The sequence below is a fragment of the Muntiacus reevesi genome, chromosome 17 (genome assembly GCF_963930625.1).
Source record: "Muntiacus reevesi chromosome 17, mMunRee1.1, whole genome shotgun sequence".
Classification (NCBI taxonomy): Eukaryota; Metazoa; Chordata; class Mammalia; order Artiodactyla; family Cervidae; genus Muntiacus; species Muntiacus reevesi.
In genome coordinates this window covers 5,064,987-5,087,266 of record NC_089265.1, presented here as the reverse complement: position 1 = coordinate 5,087,266, position 22,280 = coordinate 5,064,987, and the positions used below count along the sequence as shown (strand labels likewise).

General features: G+C 46.9%; 1 protein-coding gene across 1 annotated transcript in view; it reads right to left on the bottom strand.

Moving 5' to 3' along the window:
• The window catches only part of GALNTL6 (polypeptide N-acetylgalactosaminyltransferase like 6), a 1,391,526-nt gene that overhangs the window by 16,301 nt on the left and 1,352,945 nt on the right, over positions 1-22,280 (bottom strand). Inside the window, exons 10-11 of the mRNA XM_065908367.1 lie at positions 12,501-12,617; positions 3,060-3,209 (exon numbers count right to left, since the gene is read on the bottom strand). Of these exons, the coding sequence (XP_065764439.1) occupies positions 3,060-3,209; positions 12,501-12,617 (267 nt within the window). The remainder of the gene's footprint in view (positions 1-3,059; positions 3,210-12,500; positions 12,618-22,280) is intronic.

Here is a 22,280-nt window from a genome sequence, read left to right as displayed (position 1 = left end):
TACTCTGTAACCACAGAACTGAGAAAGGAAGAGAAAAAGACACCAACGTGCTGTGTATTGGCAAGGATGGGTAGGCTAGGGTTCTCAGACAGCGTCTGCCCACAGCTCTTCAGGCCCCAGGACTTGGGTGCCTGCTCACCTGACCTCTGAAGCTGGCTGCTGTCTCTCTCTCTGTCAGCCTGCTCTCTGGGCTCGAGAACAGCTCTGCCTGTAAAGAGCAGTGCCCGGCAGAGAGGTGTCGGGAATAGACACCACACCCCCCAACCAGCAGTAGCCCTAAGCCAAGACCAGCTGTGCTGGTGTGTGAATATCCCCTCCCCCTTGCCTCTGGTGTGTGTTCCAGACCATTTAAAGAGGGGTCGGGGACTTGAGCTCCCGCCTACAGGTGGCTCAAGTGGTAAGGAACCTGCCTGCCAACGCAGGAGATGAAAGAGATGTGGGTTCGATCCCTGGGTCAGGAAGATCCCCTAGAGTAGGAGACGGCCACCCACACCAGTATTCTTGGCTGGAGAATCCCATGGACAGAGGAGCCTGATGGGCTATAGTATGGGGTCACAAAGAGTCAGACACGACTGAGCGACTTAGCAGGCACGTGTGCCCGCAGTGGTTCTTCCTTCGTCACATACCCTGTACTGGTGCTCCGCCCTTCATGTTTCACGTTTCACTTCCCCACTCCCTGCCATGATTTTGGGGGGCACTCAAATCCTCACTTCAGGGTCTACATCTGGGGAAACCCCAATGAAGACATGTGTTATAGTCCCATAAAAATGTTTCCTTGCCAGAAAAGGTCATGGGAGGTCACTCTTAATCTGCAAGGCTAGCAGTAGTTAATATTTCTTAGCACTGTTGTTGTTGTTATTTATTTGGAAACTCAGTCATGTCAAACTATTTGCGACCCCATGGACTGTAGCTCACCAGGCCCCTCTGTCCATGGAATTCTCCAGGCAAGAGTACTGGAGTGGGTTGTCATTCCCTTCTCCAGGGGATCAAACCTGCGTGTCTCCTGCAGTGGCAGGCAGACTCTTTACCCACTGAGCCACCAGGGAAGCTCCATTTCATGGCACAGACTGCTGTGTATCAAGTCTCACCACCACTCTCCATGTGAAAAGTATACTTCTACCCACTTGGGTGGAAATCTGATCATACGGTCAAAAATCGTGCTGGAAAATTTCCACAGTTTATCTCTCCAAACTGTTGTCTCTATTATATTGATGTGAAAGTTGAAAATTACACATGAAATAGCTTATTCAAGATTACAGGAACTTCCCTGGTGGTCCAGTGGCTAAGACTGGAAGCGCCCAATACAGGAGGCTTGGGTTCGATCTCTGGTCAGGGAACTAGATCCCACATGCCACAACTTAGAGTTTGTAGCAACTAAGACCTGGTGTAGCAAAATTAAAAAAATAATCATCACATTACAGTTTTAGGATGAATTAATGGCACCCCACTCCAGTGCTCTTGCCTGGAAAATCCCATGGACAGAGGAGCCTAGTAGGCTGCAATCCATGGGGTCGCTAAGAGTCAGACACGACTGAGCAACTTCACTTCCACTTTTCACTTTCACGCATTGGAGAAGGAAATGGCAACCCACTCGAGTGTTCTTGCCTGGAGAATCCCAGGGACAGAGGAGCCTGGTGGGCTGCCATCTCTGGGGTCGCAGAGAGTCGGAGACGACTGAAGCGACTTAGCAGCAGCAGTAGCAGCAGGATGTCTTAGGCTTGACAACCGTGATGTTGACCAGATTGTGAAGTGTCAGAATGAGACGCTGGGAGAAGGCACTTTATCTCTCAGTGGGAAACTAGGTGCTGTATAAACAAGAGGAATGCAATGACCAGAGTTTGTGGGTACCCCTCTGACCTCAGGATGGAAGGTGGGTCGGGGGAAAGGGTGGCAGGGTGGCCGTTTAAGCAGTTGCTCCACTCATCCAGCGCTGAGATGGGGAGGTCTGAAATCAGGGTCTGCGGCCACAGAAATGGCAGGCAGCGTGGGGTCCACACGTCTTAGCGACCAACTAGACGTAGGGGCTGCAGGGGGAAACAGCTTCTCCTTTCAGATGTCTTTGGAATGTGGGTGATAATTGGAGTGTTTTCATTGAAGGCGCTTCAGCAAGTCACTGTTCTCGTGGCAGGGCTCCCCCTGGTGGTGCTAATAACCACAAACGGGGCTCAGCCTGCAAGCCGGTTGTGGTGGGGACATTAGGAAGCCTAGTTACAGGAATCCCTCCTCTTCTCGCGGTGGCCCAGAGCCCCGGAAAGAGAGACTGGGAGCTGGGCGACGGGTCGGCGAGGGTGGTCCAGTTCTGAGATGGGTACGTTTCTGGGCATGTTATGTTCAGCATGGAGACCACAGTGAATAATTCTGTATCGTATACTTGAAAGTTGCTGAGACTGGATTTTTTTTTTAATGATGTGGTTTTACTTATTTGTTTTTATTTGGCTGTGTCTGGTCTTAGCTGCAGCATGCAAGTTCAGCGGCCTGCCGCACGTGGGATCTTAGTTCCCCGACCAGGGATTGAAACTTCATTGAAGAGTCCCCGTCATGGCAAGACCGGGTCTTAACCCCTGGTCCACCAGGGCAGTCTCAAGACAGTAAATCTTAAATGTTCTCATCACACACACAGGAGTTTGTAACTGTGCTCAGCGATGGATCTGCTAGCTATACTTTCTTTCTCAATTCATGCATATATCATATTATTACACTGTACATCTTGACCTTATAAAGTGTCCTGCATAAACTTGTTTAATCGCTCAGTCATGTCTCTTTGTGACCCCACGGACTGTAGCCCACCAGGCTCCTCTGTCCATGGGATTCTCCAGGCAAGAATACTGGAGAGGGTTGCATGCCCTCCTGCAGGGGATCTTCCCGACCCAGGGATCCAACCTGCGTCTCTTAGGTCTCCTGCGTTGGCAGGCGGGCTCTTTACCACCATGGCCACCGCCAAATGCTGGCCACGTGGCAGTTTCAATCAAAGCAGTGTGATAAACGAAACAAACCTCTGCGTGAGAGAACCCCAAGCGGGGCAGCGGAGCTCGCCCTGCCCACAGGACGCCGGCCCTTACCTTGCGATGGCCCCAGAGCTGGTTCCCCTTCATGCCGTGACAGTCGTAGAGGGTGACGGGGCTGCCGCGGGACACGGCATCGAAGCAGAACTTCCGAGTGTGCAGGGGCTCGCCTGGCCGGATGTCCTCTCTCCAGCCGAAGGTGAAGAGCTGACCGGGCGACAACAGGAGAGAAGCAACGGTGAGCGTAACTCGGAGAGGTTGGCGAGAAGGAGAAGTATGTCTTTCAGCGGTGAGGAACCCCTGGCTCCCGTTTTACAGGAAAATGTCTTGGTGTGGGGGTGACAGAGGTGTTGAAGAGACCAGGATCCTTGCGCTCTGTGCCTACACGGGGAGCGCCGTTGGCTCAGGCTGGCCAAAAGACAAGCTTCCAGTTAGACAGAGACACAGAGGGACAGAAGGAGGGGAGAAGCTGTTTAATGATGCTCTTTATCCTTCTTTTCTATTGAAAAAAATTTTTTTGACTGTACCAGGTCTTACTTATAGCATGTTAATGCTTAGTTGCTGCATGCAGGATCTAGTTCCCTGACCAGGAATTGAACTCGGGTCCCCTGCATTGGGATCATGGAGTCCCAACCACTGGACAACCAGGGACAGCCTTTTCCATTCCTCATTTAGGTAAAAAATTAGTGAATTAAATGTTTCATGTTCATGCGTGCTAAGTTGCCTTAGTCATATCCAACTCTTTGCAATCCATGGACTTTAGTCTACAGCTCCTCTGTCCATGGGATTCTCCAGGCAAGAATACTGGAGTGGGTTGCCATTTCATCCTCTAGGGGATCTTCCTGACACAGGGATCGAACCTGTGCCTCTAATGTCTCCTGCATTGGCAGGCAGGTTATCACTAGGGCCACCTGAAAACCCCCAAATGCTACACATTTAGCCTAACTGAGCAGATTATCTGAAAAAAGAGTAGGAGTAGGATGGATGCTAGCAAGTTGACAATTTTGATTTAAATGAAATCTAAGTTTGATGTAGTAAATGATAAGCAAATTGATTTCCTGGGGTTGATAAGAGTAATCCTGCCGGGCAGTGTCAGAAGTTTGGGACTGTGACTCCCAGTAAGAGATACAGTTTACACACACACAGCCTGCTCCCCTCACCCCCCTCCCCCAGCTGAACAGAAGTTTCATGGAACATTTATCCTTTTTGCATTTAATAGACTTTGAGATTCCATCCAACCTGTTCCTATCCTGGTCTGTTCTATTCCATCCATCCTATTATTTTAAAAATTTGACTTATGGATGCACTAATTGGATTTTTGTTGTTGTTGTTCAGACCTTAAATTGTGCCTGACTCTGTGACCCCATGGGCTTCAGCACACCAGGCTCCTCTGTCCTCCACTATCTCCTGGAGTTTCCTCAAGCTCATATCTTTGAGTCGGTGATGCCACCCAGCAGTCTCATCCTCTGTTGCCCCCTTCTCCTACTACCCTCAGTCTTTCCCAGCATCAGGGTCTTTACCAATGAGTTGGCTCTTTGCATCAGGTGGCCAAAGTATTGGAGTTTCAGCTTCAGCATCAGTCCTTCCAATGAATATTCAGGACTGATTTCCTTTAGGATGGACTGGTTGGATCTCCTTGCAGTCCAAGGAACTCTCAAGAGTCTTCTCCAACACCACAGTTCAAAAGCATCAATTCTTTGGCACTCAGCTTTCTTTATAGTCCAACTCTCACATCCATACATGACCACTGAAAAAACCATAGCCTTGACTAGATGGACCTTTGTTGACAAAGTAATGCCTCTGCTTTTTAATATGCTGTCTAGGTTGGTCATAGCTTTTCTTCCAAGGAGTAAGCATCTTTTAATTTCATGGCTGCAATCACCATCTCCAATGATTTTGGAGCCCAAAAAAATAAAGTCTGTCACTGCTCCATTGTTTCCCCATCTATTTGCCATGAAGTGATGGGACTGGATGCCATGATCTTAGTTTCCTGAATGCTGAGTTTTAAGCCAAATTTTTCACTCTCCTCTTTCACTTTCATCAAGAGGCTCTTTAGTTCTTCTTCACTTTCAGCCATAAAGGTGGTATCATCTGCATATCTGAGTTTATTGATATTTCTCCCAGCAATCTTGATTCCTGCTTGTGCTTCATCCAGCCCAGCATTTCTCATGATGTACTCTGCATCTACGTTAAATAAGCAGGGTGACAATATACAGCCTTGATGTACTCTTTTCCCTATTTGGAACCAGTCTGTTGTTCCATGTCCAGTTCTAACTGTTGCTTCCTGACCTGCATACAGATTTCTCAAGAGGCAGGTCAGGTGGTTTGGTATTCCCATCTCTTTAAGAATTTTCCAGAGTTTGTTGTGGCCCACACAGTCAAAGACTTTGGCATAATCAACAAAGCAGAAGTAGACATTTTTCTGGAACTTTCCTGCTTTTTTGATAATCCAGCCAATGTTGGCAATTTGATCTCTGGTTCCTCTGCCTTTTATAAATCCAGCTTGAACATCTGGAAGTTCACGGTTCACGTATTGCTGAAGCCTGGCTTGGAGACTTTGAAGCATTACTTTACTAGCGTGTGAGATGAGTGCAATTGTGTGATAGTTTGAGCATTCTTTGGCATTGCCTTTCTTTGAGATTGGAATGAAAACTGAACTTTTCTGGTCCTGTGACCACTGCTGAGTTTTCCAAATTTGCTGGCATATTGAGTGCAGCACCTTCACAGCATCATCTTTTAGGATTTGAAATAGCTGAACTGGAATTCCATCACCTCCACTAGCTTTGTTCATAGTGATGCTTTCTAAGGTCCACTTGACTTCTCACTCCAGGATGTCTGGCTCTAGGTTGGTGATCACACCATCATGATTATCTGGGTCATGAGGATCTTTTTTGTATAGTTCTTCTGTGTGTTGTTGCGACCTCTTCTTAATATCTTCTGCTTCTGTTTGGTCCATACCATTTCTGTCCTTTATTGTGCCCATCTTTGCATGAAATATTTCCTTGGTATCTCTAATTTTCTTGAAGAGATCTCTAGACTTTCCCATTCTATTGTTTTCCTCTCTTTCTTTGCATTGATTGCTGAGGAAGGCTTTCTTATCTCTACTTGCTATTCTCTGGAACTCAGCATTCAAATGGGTATATCTTTCCTTTTCTCCTTTGCCTTTAGCTTCTCTTCTTTTCTCAGCTATTTGTAAGGCCTCTTCATACAGCCATTTTGCCTTTTTGCATTTCTTTTTTTGGGGGATGGTTTGATCCCTGCCTCCTGCACAAAGTTTTGAACCTCTGTCCATAGTTCTTCAGGCTCTTTGTCTATCAGATCTAATCCCTTGAATCTATTTGTCACTTCCACTGTATAATTGTAAGGGATTTGATATATAATGGTAAGGTCATACCTGAATGTTCTAGTGGTTTTCCCTACTTTCTTCAATTTAAGTCTGAATTTGGCAATAAGCAGTTCATGATCTGTGCCACAGTCAGCTCCTGGTCTTGTTTTTGCTGATTGTATAGAACTTCTCCATCTTTGACTGCAAAGAATATAATCATTCTGATTTCAGTATTGACCATCTGGTGATGTCCATGTGTAGAGTCTTGTGTTGTTGGAAGAGGGTGTTTGCTATGACCAATGTGTTCTCTTGGCAAAACTCTATTAGCCTTTGCCCTGCTTCATTCTGTACTCCAAGGCCAAATTTGCCACTTACTCCAGGTATTTCTTGACTCCCTACTTTTGCATTACTATCTTGTACATAAGTACATTTGAATCATTTTTTAAAGATTCTACATATATGTGACATCATGTGATATTTATCTTTCTCTGTCTTACTTCACTAGTATGATGATCTCTAGGTCCATCCATGTTGCTATAAATGGCATTATTTCATTCTTTTTTATGACTGAGTAATATTCCATTGTATATATGTACCACATCTTCTTTATCTATTCCTCTGTCAATGGACATTTAGCTTGCTTCTATGTCTTGTCTATTATAAAAAGTGCTGCTATGAACATTGGGGTGAATGTACTTTTTTGAATTAGAGTTTCGAAATACCCATATGACCATGTTGGCTCTTAACCTGAAAGCGCATCATATTTTCACATAACCCTTAGGGGATGAAGTTCAAACTCTTTAAAACATAAAGAACTTTCCACCCTATGACCTTTGCCATATTTTCCAACTGCATCCCTTCCCCTTTAGTTTATATTCTAGCAACAGCAAAATATTTGTAAGTTGCTAAGAGAGTGAATCTTAAAAGTTTTCATCACAAGAAAAAAATTCAGTAACTATGTTTAGTCCCTTGTACAGCAAGGAGATTAAATCATTCAATCTGAAAGGAAACCTGAATGCTCAGGACTGATGCTGAAGGACTGATGCTGAAGCTGAAGCTGAAGCTGAAGCTGATGCTGATGCTGATGCTGAAGCTGATGCTCAGGACTGATGCTGAAGCTGAAGCGCCAATACTTTGGCCACCTGATTCGAAGAGCTGACTCATTAGAAAAGACCCTGATGCTGGGAAAGACTGAGGGCAGGTGGAGAAGGGGATGACAGAGGAGGAGATGGTTGGATGGCATCACTGACTCGATGGACATGGGTTTGGGTGGACTCCGGGAGTTGGACTCCAGGGAGGCCTGGAGTGCTGTGGTTCATGGAGTTGCAAAGAGTCGGACACGACTGAGCATCTGAGCAATGAAAACAACAAACTATGTTTGGTGGTGAATACTAACTAAACTTGTTGGGGTTATCATTTCATAATAGATACAAACGTTGAGCCAACATGCTGTATAACTGTATGTCACTTAGACCTCAATGTAAAAAACTGTAGCTCCTTGAACTAGTCAGGTTGTATGTATTTTCCCACCTATGGTTTTGTTCATGAGAGGCCCTCTGGCTGGAAGGCCCACATTCACCAGCTCACCTAAGAAGCCATTCTCCCTCAGCCTCTCCTTCCCGCCCACCCCCCACCTTATTTCATCATGGTTGTCCATTTATGTTTCTGTAGCCTTCACTGGTCAGTAAGATCGCAAATGGCAGGAGCCATATCTTCATCTTTGTGTTTCCAGCACCCAGAACAATTCATGACATTTAATTCAAGTCCGGTAAAATTTCTATCGCATAAATAAAAACTTGAACTCATTATATTAACTGAAAGTGCACTGGAATAACTGTCAAGAGGAACTAATTATAATTAGTCTTTTCGGTTTCTCAAATGAATTTGTTTTGTTTGTGTCTAATTATTAATACAGCAGTATCAACAATAATCATTTTTTGAGCTTTCAATTTCAATGATTCTCAGCTCAGTTACCTATTGTTGGATAACAATGTCCTGGCCTATAAATGTGTCATGGATTAAATTTTATGTTATTTAAATGTCACAAATCTTGGTACCGTAAGCGGTGTGGGTACTGGTGGCTGTGCCTGGTCTATCCATTTTGCACTTTGTCACTTTTCCTGTTTTTGTACCTGCAGAAGCCAGAGCTGGAAGGCGCTGTGCTCATCACCCTGTCCTTTGTTACCCAGCTGGCCTGCAGAGGTGGGTGGGCGGACCGCTGCCACACTCCAGGAGTCCAGGCTTGTGTGTGCTTCCATAGAAAGTGTTTTCTTTTTACTTTCTTATTGTTTACTTTCCTCTCATTGTAGGTTAGTCGCTAAGTCCTGTCCCATTCTGTTTTGACCGCATGGACTGTAGCCTGGCAGGCTCCTCCGTCCATGGGGTTCTCCAGACAAGAACACTGAAGTGGGTTGCCATTTCCTTCTCTAGGGGATCTTTCCAGACCAGGGATTGAACCCACATCTCCGGCATTGGCTGGTGGATTCTTAACCACTAGACCACCAGGGAAGCCCTCTCCAGGGTCTTTGAAATGCTCTCTCCTGCCACATAACTTATCCTAATTGTTGCATGGAACCAATCAGGCCCTGACTGGTCTCATTTCTGAGACCTGCAATCCTGTGCAGTCATATCAAAGCAGAAACAAGTAGATATCATGCAGGTACCTGACGGTTTGGAAGACTTTGGGCTGCTCCTCACTGACAAGAAATATTCAGATTTTATCCAGGTTCCTGACTTGTTTCCAGCCTCAAAGTCCTCAGTCTTGAAGTACACTGATGCTAGTTTCTGCACTCTCTCCTTCTATACTCTATACTCAGATGACATATCAGTTATGCTTCCCGGCTTTGATGTTAATGTGTCATGCACAGCGCTGCCTGAGCCTGGACTGTATCACACAAAACACAGTCCTGCTGGAGGTTCAGTCGCTCAGTCGTGTCTGACTCTTGGTGATGCATGGACTGCAGCCCTCCAGGCTCCTCCGTCCACGGGATTCTCCTGGCAAGAGTACTGGAGTGGGTTGCCATGCCCTTCTCCAGGGGATCTTCCTTCATTGACTAATGAATATATATTGAGTATAAATCGAATAAAATGAAGAGTTAATTACTGGAAAAAAAGGCAGTTTGTGATGTTTGAACGTCCACGTCAATATACAGTGATACGTGTTTCAAATAAGATTGATTTTCACCTCCTGTCAACCTTCTTTGATCGCCTTGCTTTCAGAGACCATGGAGAATGGAAATCTTTTTAAAGAGCTGGGACAACCCTGAGGGATGGGATGGGGAGGCGGGTGGGAGGGGGGTTCAGGATGGGGGACACATGTACACCCATGGCTGATTCATGTCAATTATGGCAGGAGCCACTACAATATTGTAAAGTAATTAGCCTCCAATTAAAATGAAAAAAGAAAAAGAGCCCTGTGAAGTGGTCTTTTGTTCCTCTAGATAGCTGTCGGCTTATCGAGTGCTGCCCTCTGGTGACTATTTCTTGAATTACATGCCACAGGTTTTTGCGGTTTTGCCTGGCCCTGGTGGCTCAGCAGGAAAGAATTCCCTGCCAATGCAGGAGACGGGGGTCCCATCCTGGGGTGGGGAAGATCCCCTGGAGAAGGAAATGGAAACCCACCCTAGTATTCTTGCCTGGTACATCCCATGGACAGAGGAGCCTGGTGGGCTACAGTCCATGTGGTTGCAAAAGGGTCAGACATGACTTAGTGACTGAACAACAAGGGAAGGACTGAGCATGCAATATAGCGAGCTTTATTTATATTTGTTTCCACCCATCAGATAAAGTGTGCAGCCCAGAGCATATTTCACTCTAGCACATTCCATGGGATGGAGATGTTAAACATGATCCAGTCATTCAGGTATGTCTGCCTCCTTCAGATCAACCAGCTGGACAGGCGTGTCTCCTGGTTAGGCTGAACAGAGACTGTAGAGAGGAACTGAACCCAACAGAGACAGACTTTCCTCCTAGCATTCTCCTTTTCCTTTTTGAAAATGTCCTTTCCTCCTCTAGATGCCAGCCTTACTGATTGGCCATGAGGCCCTCTCTCTTGCTCCCAGGCTTCAGTCAGAATTGCTTCATGGAGGAAACGGGTAGACGCTGTCCCCTGTCCTGGCCACAGAGGATAAAGATCCCTTGGAGAAGGGAATGGCTACCCACTTAGCATTCTTGCCTGAAAAATTCGATGGACAGTAGAGCCTTGCGGGCTACAGTCCGTGGGGTCGCAAAGAGTCGGGCATGACTGAGCTACTAACACAGAGAGGAGAAGGAAGGCAAGTCAGCCTCTGCTGATGGCCCACACCTGCCAGTGAACCTAAGCTGCAGGGCCTTCCTTAAAACCCATCTGTACTCTCCACAGATGCAGGCTGGGTTTGGAGCGTGTGTGCTCAGTTGTGTCCGACTCTTTGTGACCCCATGGACTGCTGCCCGCCAGGCTCCTCTGTGGGATTCTCCAGGCAAGAATACTGGAGTGGGTTGCCATTCCCTTCCCCAGAGAACCTTCCCCACCCAGGGATGGAACCTGGGTCTCTGGAGTTTCACGCATTGGCAGGTGGATTCTTCACCACTGAGCGACCCATCGGCTAAGTCCCTGGTTTAGGGGTTGATGGAGTTGATTCTGGGTTGTGCTCTGGACTTGGCTTAGTGCAACAGTTTTCCTAAATTGGCTGCTCTGCACTGCGGCGGGGCAGGAGCGGGTGAGGAGAGGGGAAGGTCGACACATCCAGTCTCATCACACCCAATAACTCTTGGAGATCCCGGGTTGGGCGAGGTGGAGGCTTATACTAACGTAGCATTAGTCAATTATGAGACGGACCCTTGAGAAGCTGGAGGATACAACTGATGCGATATTGGAAACTGCTTGTCTGCTCTTGGTTTTCCTAAGAGAAGCATTAGACACAGTTTTGGGAAATAGAAGGCCCAAGAAGGACATGAGATCTTGAACCTGGGATGTATCCTTTTGTAGACAGAGTAGGAGGTATAGGGTAGGGAGAAGGGCTTTAATTGTATCTGTACATTTTTTTTCCTTCTAAAAAAATACGGCAATAGCTGTAGATACTCCTTCAGTCTGTGTGATGAGTGCATGAGAATGTGCTGTTAAATTTCTTATAGTTTCTTGTTTGAAAGATTGTTTTATAATTTAAAACAATAAAAAGGGGCAGGCACAATTCTTCCCCAGTTTTTGCTCTTTTATAGGTGACTCAGGGTGAGGAAAGCCCCTTACCAGGACTGTTACATTTCAGAGATGGTCGGAAAACACGCCTCATTTAATAAACTGAGTTGCTCTGAAATGCTTTTTTCGAGCACAAGCAGTAAACAGTCTTAAAGCCTGGCTTCCCTGCTTGCTTGGTGGCTCAGCGGTAAGGAGTCTGCCTTCCCACGCAGGATATGCAGGTTTGATCCTTGGGTCAGGAAGATCTTGGAGAGGAAATGGCAACCCACTCCAGTATTCTTGCCTGGAGACTCCCATGGACAGAGGAGTCTGGCAAGCTCCAGTCCTTGGGGTTGAGTCGGACACGACTGAGTGACTAAACAACAAGTCTTAAAGCATCCCACGTAGTCCACGCTGGGGTGTTCCTGCCTCTGAGCTATCCTTTGTGTGTGAGATCACACATTGCTGCTACAAGGACAGGTGTATGTAAAGCAAGCTTTTCAAGCAGCCAGAGAGGGAAATAAGACTAGAGAAAGTCCCCAAAACTGACAGAATCACCAAGTCCTTCCATAAAAACATGACATCTGCACGGGAGTGTTATAATACTCTACAAACTTTTAATGGTTTGAAAAACTATCGTTCTGGGAAAGGAAACAGATGACTAGGGTCACAATCAACATTTCTTCACCATCCTTCTATTCCATTCTCTCTCTCCCTTTTTTTTTTTTTTTTGACACCATATGGTATTCGGGATCTTAGTTCCTCAACCAGAGATTGAACCTGTACTGCCAGCAGTGGGAGCATGAGCGTGGAGTCTTAACTACTGCACCTCCGTGAAATGCTAGCATCCTTTCTTTAAAGCCCATTTTAATACCTGGTCTCAATGGATGACCATGACTGCCCTGAGAGGAAGCTGGAGCAAAGAAGGGGTTCCCTTGATCACGGAGCTAGGTGGTGACATCCCAGCTCCCTCTAGAGATCTATTCCCACACAGCCCCCTGCCCCCCATCCCGGGACACACCTGCTCATGAGACCAGGTCCTCTCAGAACCGTCCTTGACACAGATGTCCAGCCTTAACTCGGTCCCTGTGGCTCCATGCTTGCTGTCCACACAGAGGTTTGCTGCCACATTTCGAAGCTGTGGAGAGAAGGAAGGATGAGAATGGAGCTGTTTTTTTTAATTGTACCCCTGGCTCCTGGCAATCCTGGTGGAGATTCAGCAGGTTTTTTTTTTTTTTTTTAATTTAATCCCATGATGATTGGATGGTGCTTTAAATTCATATGGAGAGAAATTGGAGAATTAAATATCACATGGGCCAGTCTACATGTCAAAGAACATGAGAAGATTGGGCTGCAAAACCACAGTGAGACTCTGGGTGAAACTGCAGTCTAGAAACAAGGACAAAGAGCTCATGACTTCCGTAAGATGGGAGATTTTTTCCTTTCAGGTGGTTCTTTAACTCATAACTGGTCATCTTCCTGCTTCAAAGCATTGTCTCCTATCACCACATTAGCTAGGTTAGCTAGGAGAGAGGTCCAGTATGAGGCAAGTGTCCCAAGTAGAAGGTGTGAGGAAGACGTCACTGTGTAGGGGGTGGTCACCTGACGCCCCCTGGTGGCCTGGGATGGACCTATCGTCCTGCTTTTAGCATTTCTCCTGGATGATAAATTAAGAAGTGCCATCCAGCAGGCCTGAATGGATGTGAGGGTTGGACCAAAAAAAGGCTGAGCACCAAAAAATTGATGCTTTCAAACTGTGGTGCTGGAGAAGACTCTTGAGAATCCCTTAGACAGCAAGGAGATCAAACTAGTTAATCCTAAAGGAAATCAACCCTGAATATTCACTGGAAGGACTGATGCTGAAGCTGAAGCTCCAGGACTTTGGCCACCTCATGTGAAGAACTGACTCATTAGAAAAGACCCTGATGCTGGGAAAGATTGAAGGCAGGAGGAGAAGGGGGAAACAGAGGATAAGATGGTTGGATGGCATCACCAACTCAATGGATAGGAGTTTAAGCAAACTTTGGGAGGTAGTGAAGGACAGGGAAGCTTGGAGCACTGCAGCCCATGGGGTCACCGAGTCGGATACAACTTAGTGACTGAACAGCAAAAGAGTACTAGGAAAACAGGAAAGACAGTAACTATCGGTGCACTCCTTGACCGGATGAAGATTCTCTACCTCAGGGATCCCCAACCTCCAGGATCTAATGCCTGGTGATCTGAGGTAGAGCTGATTTAGTAATAATAGAAATAAAGTGCACAATAAATGTACTGTGCTTGAATTATCTCAAAACCACCTCCCCTCTGGTCTGTGTAAAAACCGTCTTCCACGAAACTGGTGCCAAAAAGTTTGGGGACCGCTGCTCTACATCATGTAGAGGGACTTTGAAACGTTATAGCATGAGAAAAAAAATGACTTAATCATTCTTTGCAAATATTGTAGTAAAGAACTGAATGGACTTTCCTGGTAGCTCAGCTGGTAGAGAATCCGCCTGCAATGCAGGAGACCCCCGTTTGATTCCTGGGTTGGGAAGATCCACTGGAGAAGGGATAGGCTACCCACTCCAGTATTCTTGGGCTTCCCTGGTAACTCAGCTGGTAGAGAATCTGCCTGCAATGCAGGAGACCTGGGTTCTGTCCCTGGGTCAGGAAGATCCTCTGGGGGAGGGCATGGCAACCCTCTGCAAAATTCTTGCCTGGAGAATCCCCATGGATGGAGGAGCAAGCTACAGTCCATGGGTTTGCAAGAGTCTGACACGACTGAACAACTAAGCACAGCGCAGCATGAAGAACTGAATAGTTAGTGGTGGGAAAAGGTGAAAAGTATCAACAGCAGAAATGGCAAAAAAAAAAAAGTCTGGACATGGGTGCATCCCTACATCTTCCCGCCCGGAGCCTCCACCGGGCCTCCTGCCACCATCAGGACACATCTTGGAGCACAGCTGGACCGTGTGTGTGGTCACAGAGCTGTGCGTGCTCAGACGGGTGCGAGGACCTTGGTCCTTTTCATGTCTCTACAGGGTTCTGCGTTGTAACAGTCCCTTTAGGTCCTGCTAAGAATGGAAGCAAGAACAGGATATACCCGAGGCATCATTTTAGACACAATTCTTTTGCCCAGAATGAGTAGATAGGGAGTCTCTCCAGCACAGAATGATGCCTGAATGGGGCCTGATCCTACCGGACTGGGGCGGTGAGGCAGAGAGGTTATGTGACGTACTGGATATCACAGTCAAATAAGTGATGCCGGGACACAGTGTGGTAGGCACATGGGCTGTTTCAGCTCCACTTACTTAACCTTTTTAGTTTTTATTTACTTATTTAAATTTGGCTGCCTTGGGTCTTTGATTTTTTGTCCGTGGGCTTTCTCTAGTCCAGTGCACAGGCTGCTCATTGCAGTGGCTTCTCTTGTGGCTCCCGGGCTCTAGAGCTCGGGCTCAGTAGTTGCGGTGCACGGGCTGAGCTGCATGTGGATCTTCCTTGACTAGGGATGGAGCCCATGTCCCCTGCACTGGCAGGCAGATTCTTAACCACTGGACCACCAGGGAAGTCCTCCACTTACTAGAGGAGTCAGTTCAGTTCAGTTCATTTCAGTTGCTCAGTCATCTCCGACTCTTTGTGACCCCATGGACTGCAGCACAGCAGGCCTCCCTGTCCATCACCAACTCCTGGAGTTTACTCAGACTCATGTCCATTGAGTCGGTGATGCCATCCAACCATCTCATCCTCTGTCATCCCCTTCTCCTCCTGCCTTCAATCTTTCCCGGCATCAGGGTCTTTGCAAATGAGTCAGCTCTTCGCATGAGGTGGCCAAAGTATTGGAGTTTCAGCTTCAACATCAGTCCTTCCAATGAAAACCCAGGACTGATCTCCTTTAGGATGGACTGGTGGGATCTCCTTGCAGTCCAAGGGACTCTCAAGAGTCTTCTCCAACACCACAGCTCAAAAGCATCAATTCTTTGGTGCTTGGCTTTGTTCATAGTCCAACTGTCACATCCATATGTGACTACGTGAAAACCTTAGCCCTGACTAGATGGACATTTGTTGGCAAAGCAATGTCTCTGCTTTTTAATATGCTATCTAGATTGGTCATAGCTTTTCTTCCAAGGAGCAAGCGTCTTTTAATTTCATGACTGCAGTCACCATCGGCAGTGATTTTGGAGCCCAAGAAAAGAAAGTCTGCCACCGTTTCCCCATCTATTTGCCATGCAGTGAAGGGACCAGATGCCATGATCTTAGTTTTCTGAATGTTGAGTTTTAAGCCAACTTTTTCACTCTCCTCTTTCACTTTCATCAAGAGGCTCTTTAGTTCTTCTTTGCTTTCTGCCACTATAGGAGTAAAGGCTGGTACAGGGTTGTTCAGGAGGGAATCAAGGTGGTGGATACCAGATTCCTTATTCAGGAAACGTGGCGACAGTTGGGTCCACCCTCTGCTGCTGGACCAGCGCTCTCAGGTGTCTGTCCATGACGACAGGGGATGTGAAATCATGGAGGACACAGGGTGGTAGCTCTGAACCTGGTTCGGCCTACACACTTCTCCGAGAATCCAAGGAGAGCTAAGGAGACTCTTGCAAAAACAAAGGAACTGGAAGTGGACACACACAAGCACTTTTGTATTCACTTTTCTGGATGCCATAGGATCCACATTTGAACCTGAATGACGGAAAATGCATACCACTTGCATACCCATCCCACAAAGGAATTGCCTCCCTTTTCTTTTTTTTTTTTTTTTTTTTTGGCTGTACCACACTCATGGTTGGCTTTCCAAGTGGCTCATTGATTAAGAATCTGTCTGCAACACAGGAGACTTGGGTTCCATCCCTGGGTCAGGAAGATACCCTGGAATGGCAACCCACCCCAGTATTCTTGCCTGAAGAGTCCCTTGGACAGAAGAGTCTGGCAGGCTGTAGCCCACAGGGTTGAAAAGAGTTGGAAATGACTGAAGTGACTTAGCACACACGCACGCACACACAGCATGTGTGATCTCAGCTCCCTGGCCACGGATTGAACCCGAGCCCCTGCAGTAGAAGCTTAGGGTCTTAAGCACTGGACCCCCAGGGGAGTCCCACCCTCTTCCTCTTAGTCTCCTGGGAGATCCGGACGGCAGGACATGAACTTGGCCGTGTCAGCGAGTGCCCCAGTCACTCCCACTTCCTTCACCTTCTCTCCACCTCCTCAGTCAAGCACCAGGGAGGAATTTCGCTGTGGAACTTGGGGAGCCAAACTTAAAAGAGGCAATTTTGGGGATCAATTCCCAGGTGGTGATTGAGTTTATTAGGTGAAAGAGAAGTGGCCCGATGGGTGGAAGTCTGAGCTTGCATCTCTCTCTGGGGTCCAGCATCCTTCGACGCCTGTCTGATCTCAACCAGGACCAGGCTTTCGGTTTCTTAAAGCTGCTTCACTGGGGTTTGCCAGACAGAACTCTGGGAAGAGCTCTCTCTTTATTCTTGGCCAGTGAACTCACAGACTCTCTATCCTTAGAGCTCTGCTGTCTGCTCAGTCATGTCCGACTCTTTGCGACCCCATGGACTGTAGCCCACCAGGCTCCACTGGCCATGGGATTCTCTAGGCAAGAATGCTGGAGTGGGTTGCCGTGCCCTCCTGCAGGGCATCTTCCCAACCTGCATCTCCTGCACTCCCAGGTGGACCCTTTACCCACTGAGCCGTTTGGAAAGTCCAGTGTTAACTGATGGCGAAGGCACCTTCAGGGCACTCCTGCTCCCACCCCTGAGTCCAGGTGGACGGGACAGCAGCTGCTGTTGGTTTATGGCCACGTGGCTGCAGAGGGACCAGCTGCACAGGCTCTGCTCTTGGACGAGGAGGATGTGAGGCAAAAAAGACAAAAAAGGATGTGGGCCACCCAGCGAGGCCGGGCAGTGGATCTGCCCGTCCTGCCCAAAGCTGTCAGAGTGCCTAGTTCTCTTGCTAAATGCCGTGAATGTGAAAGGCCTCTGGCAGGGGGTAGAGGAAACCATTTTCTGAACTCTCAAATGTCCTAAACTCTCATTCAAATGGCATCTGTGTAGACAATGGGATAAATGGCTTTGGAAACCAAATTTCAAGTTCCAAAGGCATAATTGTCCACATCTGTGTAAATTTCAGCCCCTTGCTGTGCCAGAGAAGGGCCACGGAGAGTCCAGCAGAGGATGAGGTCGGCACCTGCACGCCAGCCTGTCCTGCCACCCTGCTCACGCCCACCTCTTCAATTCACACCCCGTCCTCGGCTCACAAATGTGACTCCATCACAATGAGCTGGTGAGTAACAGAACAGACCCTAATGCTTGCTTATACTTTTGAATAAAGTTTTCTTTCTAAAGGAAAGTAGACAAGAAAAGAACACAGATGATTTCAACTTTTCCACCATGGGCTCATGTATCTCCAGCTAAAGGAAAAGCAGTTCACACAGCACACACAAACACACACACATACACGCACATCTAGGACGGGGACACTGCCTCTTCTGGGACAGAAAAGGGCTGCTCTGTTCCTCCAACATCCAGCGTGGAGACTCGGCAGCATGAAAATCACCTAAGGGGACCCAGAGACTTGGAGCAGGATTAGAGAGAAAGGCGGTGCTTGACTAGGAACAGGGAAGAAACAGGAGAAAAATGGGGCCAAAGAGACTCGGGACGTGAGACAGGATTACAGGGATGATCTCCTGGGGGCAAGGATTAGGAGGTTTGGCGGAGAGTGAAGGCTGGCTTAGGTTAGCAGGAGAATGCAGGCTTGGCTGGAACCTGGGCTTTCCCTCCCTGACACGGGAGGTTTTATGAAAGAGGTTCCAGAGAAGGGGTATGGGGAATAAACATCGAGATGACTGGCAGGTGGGGACGGATAATTCAGTTGGTGGTCAAAGAGAGACCAGCTCAACGAACACAGGAGTGGGGTTTGCTATCGCCCTTCCATAGACTTGGGGTTTTTAAGTGAGAAGGAGTGGTTTCATGATTCATTCAACAAACATTAAGTAAGTACCTGGATGTCCCAGGCACTATGCTAGATATTGTATACAGTGGAAAATAAAAAAGGATTTGTGGATGAAATAGTGAAGATGATGAAAAGATGCAATTTTCCAGTTATAAAATGAAAAAGTTTTGGGAATGTGACCTATTGCATGGTCACGACAGTTACCGATTCTGTGCTGTATGTACTAAGACAGTGGGTCTTAAACGCTTGCATTGCAAGAAAATTAGTAATTCCACGGTGACAGATGTTAACTAGACTTATTGTGGTGATTGTTTTGTAATTGTTTTTTAGTACAAACATCAAATCATTATGTGGACACCTGGAAGTAAATAGATCATGTTGTTGTTGTTCAGTTGCTGAGTCATGTCTAACTCTGCGACCCATGGATTGCAGCACACCAGGCTTCCTTGTCCTCCCAGAGAACATTGTCCTCTGTCTCTGTCCTCTGACACTGTCCTCTGACACTGTCCACTGTCTCCCAGAGTTTGCTCAAACTCATGTTCATTGAGTCAGTGATGCCATCCAGTCATCTTATCCTCTGTGGCTCCCTTCTCCTCCTGCCCTTGATCTTTCCCAGCATCTCTTCTCCAATGAGTCAGTTCTTTGCAACAGTTGGCCAGAGTACTGGAGCTTCAGCTTCAGCATCATTCCTTCTAATTAAGGATTGATTTCCTTTAGAATTGACTGGTTTGAACTTCTTGCTGTCCATGGGACTCTCAAGAGTCTTCTCTAGCACTACAATTCAAAAGCATCAATTCTTCAGCATTCAGACTTCCTTATGGTCCAATTCTCACATCCATATATGACTACCAAAAAAACCATAGCTTTGACTATACAGACCTTTGCCAGCAAAGTGATATCTCTACTTTTCAATACACTGGCTAGGTTATAGATCAATTTTATTTCAGTTTTAAAAATTCAGAAAAATACATTTAAATTCACCCCCCCAGAAAAGTCTGTCCCCTGCTTTGAAAGCTCATCTAGTCGCCTGTCATCCCCAAAGTCCTGACACGTCAGGACCAGTGGTTACTGAGCCTCCTTCTGGCAGGGTGTCCTCACTGGACTGGGTGGGTCTAGGGGAGAGGACCCCTGGGGTCATCCCTGGGTGGGGTCAACTGCAGAGATGTACATAGCTTGACTGATGGACTCCAAAAACTGTTGCTTCGTGATTCTCATTCTTTAGCGACTGACAGCATTTCAGGACGGTCCTGCCTGTGATCATTTATTTTTTTCATTCTCGGAAAGCTGTGATCTTTTTTGATCCCCACAGGATGCTATAGCACAGAGAGAATTTTGCAGGCATCTCTGCTGCCAACACACCAGACAGGACCAATTTTCTTTTAGGGTCTTGAAACTTTTTTGAATTTTACTAGAAAAATGGGGAAAGGATTTCTCTTTTGAGAGCTCATGAGCCTCCTTTTTTTTTTTTTTTTTTGTAATTCAGCTTTTGTTGAGGTATAATTGACATATAAAATTAGATATTTACCATATACACTGTGGTGAGTTAATATATGTAAACTTCGTGAAATGATTTTCCTTGTGAAGTTAACACAGTCATCACCTCACATATTTATCTTTTTTTTTTTCCTTGAGAACATTTCAGTTCTCCTCGCTTCTTCTTGCTGTTTAGTTGCTCAGTTGTATCTGACTCTTTGTGACCCTATGGACTGTAACCCACCAGGCTCCTCTGTCCATGGGATACTCCAGGCAAGAACACTGGAGCGGGTTGCCATTTCCTTCTCCAGGGGATCTTCCTGATGCGGCAATTGAACATTGCCGCATCTCCTGCGTTTGGCAGGTCGATTCTTTACCACTGAACCACATGGGAAGCCCCTCCCTGCTTAGCCAGTGTGAGTTATACAGTTCGGTGTCATCAAGTGTAGTCAGTATGTTTTACATGAGACCCTCAGACTGGGTTTGTCCTATTCCGGCCCTGAATGTGCGCTACATCCTACCCGCAATGAAGCCCAGCACATGTTAGGGGTGACCCACCAGCTGAACAGTTACTTCGCTTTGAATCTCTGCTACCGGCCTCACATGACTGACCTCCCTACACACCTGCCCCGGATTGTTCTAACGTTGAGATCAGAAATCACCTGGATGGCTCATCAAAGGGGCCGCGAGGGGCGTGGCCCTCTGCTGGTTGCCCTGGTAACCCCGAAGCGGACCAGGTGTCAATCCCCCAGGAGAGGCGATCTCCCCCAATCCCCACCCCAGGCCCCACCCCGCCCGCCCTGCCCCGGGGCGCTGGCGGCCTCCCTGTCCCGCCTGCGGTCCACTGCATACAATGGGGTGTCTGTTGTCCCGGGACCTGCTTCAGACAGGTAAGCTCCCCCTTCTATGAACCGCTGTTGTCTCTGTCACTGATCCCGGCTGTTCTTCCGTCTCAAAGTTGGGCTTCTGGGTGCAGCCCAACAAATTGGCGGAGCAGACAGGAGACTGAGGAAGCGCCCAGGAGCACCAAAATGTTGGGAAATTAGGACGGAGGCTGGCAGATTACCGGTGTAATCCCGCTGTGGTCATCCACTGACACAGGTCTTGAGAGCTAGGGGTGAGAGGGGACCCCAGGGTGCCATCTGCTAGTACTGGGGTCCTGTGGTGGCTGTCCATGACAGCTGGGCGCTGCCAAGAGTACGGAGAACCCCTAGACGCCCTCAGGCGGTGGTGGAGGTTCTGGGGAAAGCGGAGTTAGGCAGTAAGGCCCTGGACGCACCTCTGGGCTGGCCATGCCTTTTTTTTTTTTTAGACTACCTCACATTCTGCTTATTTATTTATTTATTTTTTCATTTATTTTTATTAGTTGGAGGCTAATTACTTTACAATATTGTAGTGGATTTTGTCATACATTGGCATGAATCAGCCATGGTTTTACATGTATTCCCCATCCCGATCCCCCCTCCCACCTCCCTCTCCACCTGATTCCTCTGGGTCTTCCCAGTGCACCAGGCCCAAGCACTTGTCTCATGCATCCCACCTGGGCTGGTGGTCTGTTTCACCCTAGATAATATACATGCTGTTCTTTCGAAACATCCCACCCTCGCCTTCTCCCACAGAAGAGAAAGTCTGTTCTGTACTTCTGTGTCTCTTTTTCTGTTTTGCATATAGGGTTATTGTTACCATCTTTATAAATTCCATATATATGTGTTAATATACTGTATTGGTCTTTATCTTTCTGGCTTACTTCACTCTGTATAATGGGCTCCAGTTTGATCGATCTCATTAGAACTGATTCAAATGAATTCTTTTTAATGGCTGAGTAATATTCCATGGTGTATATGTACCACAGCTTCCTTATCCATTCATCTGCTGATGGGCATCTAATTGCTTCCATGTCCTGGCTATTATAAACAGTGCTGCGATGAACATTGGGTATACGTGTCTCTTTCAGATCTGGTTTCCTCGGTGTGTATGCCCAGGAGTGGGATTGCTGGGTCATATGGCAGTTCTATTTCCAGTTTTTTAAGAAATCTCCACACTGTTCTCCATAGTGGCTGTACTAGTTTGCAGTCTCACCAAAAGTGTAAGAGGGTTCCCTTTTCTCCACACCGTCTCCAGGATTTATTGCTTGTAGACTTTTGGATAGCAGCCATCCTGACTGGTGTGTAATGATACCTCATTGTGGTTTTGATTTGCATTTCTCTGATAATGAGTAATGTTGAGCATCTTTTCATGTGTTTGTTAGCCATCTGTATGTCTTCTTTGGAGAAATGTCTGTTTAGTTCTTTGGCCCATTTTTTGTCTGGGTCATTTGTTTTTCTGGAATTGAGCTTCAGGAGTTGCTTGTGTATTTTTGAGATTAATCCTTTGTCTGTTTCTTCATTTGCTATTATTTTCTCCCAAT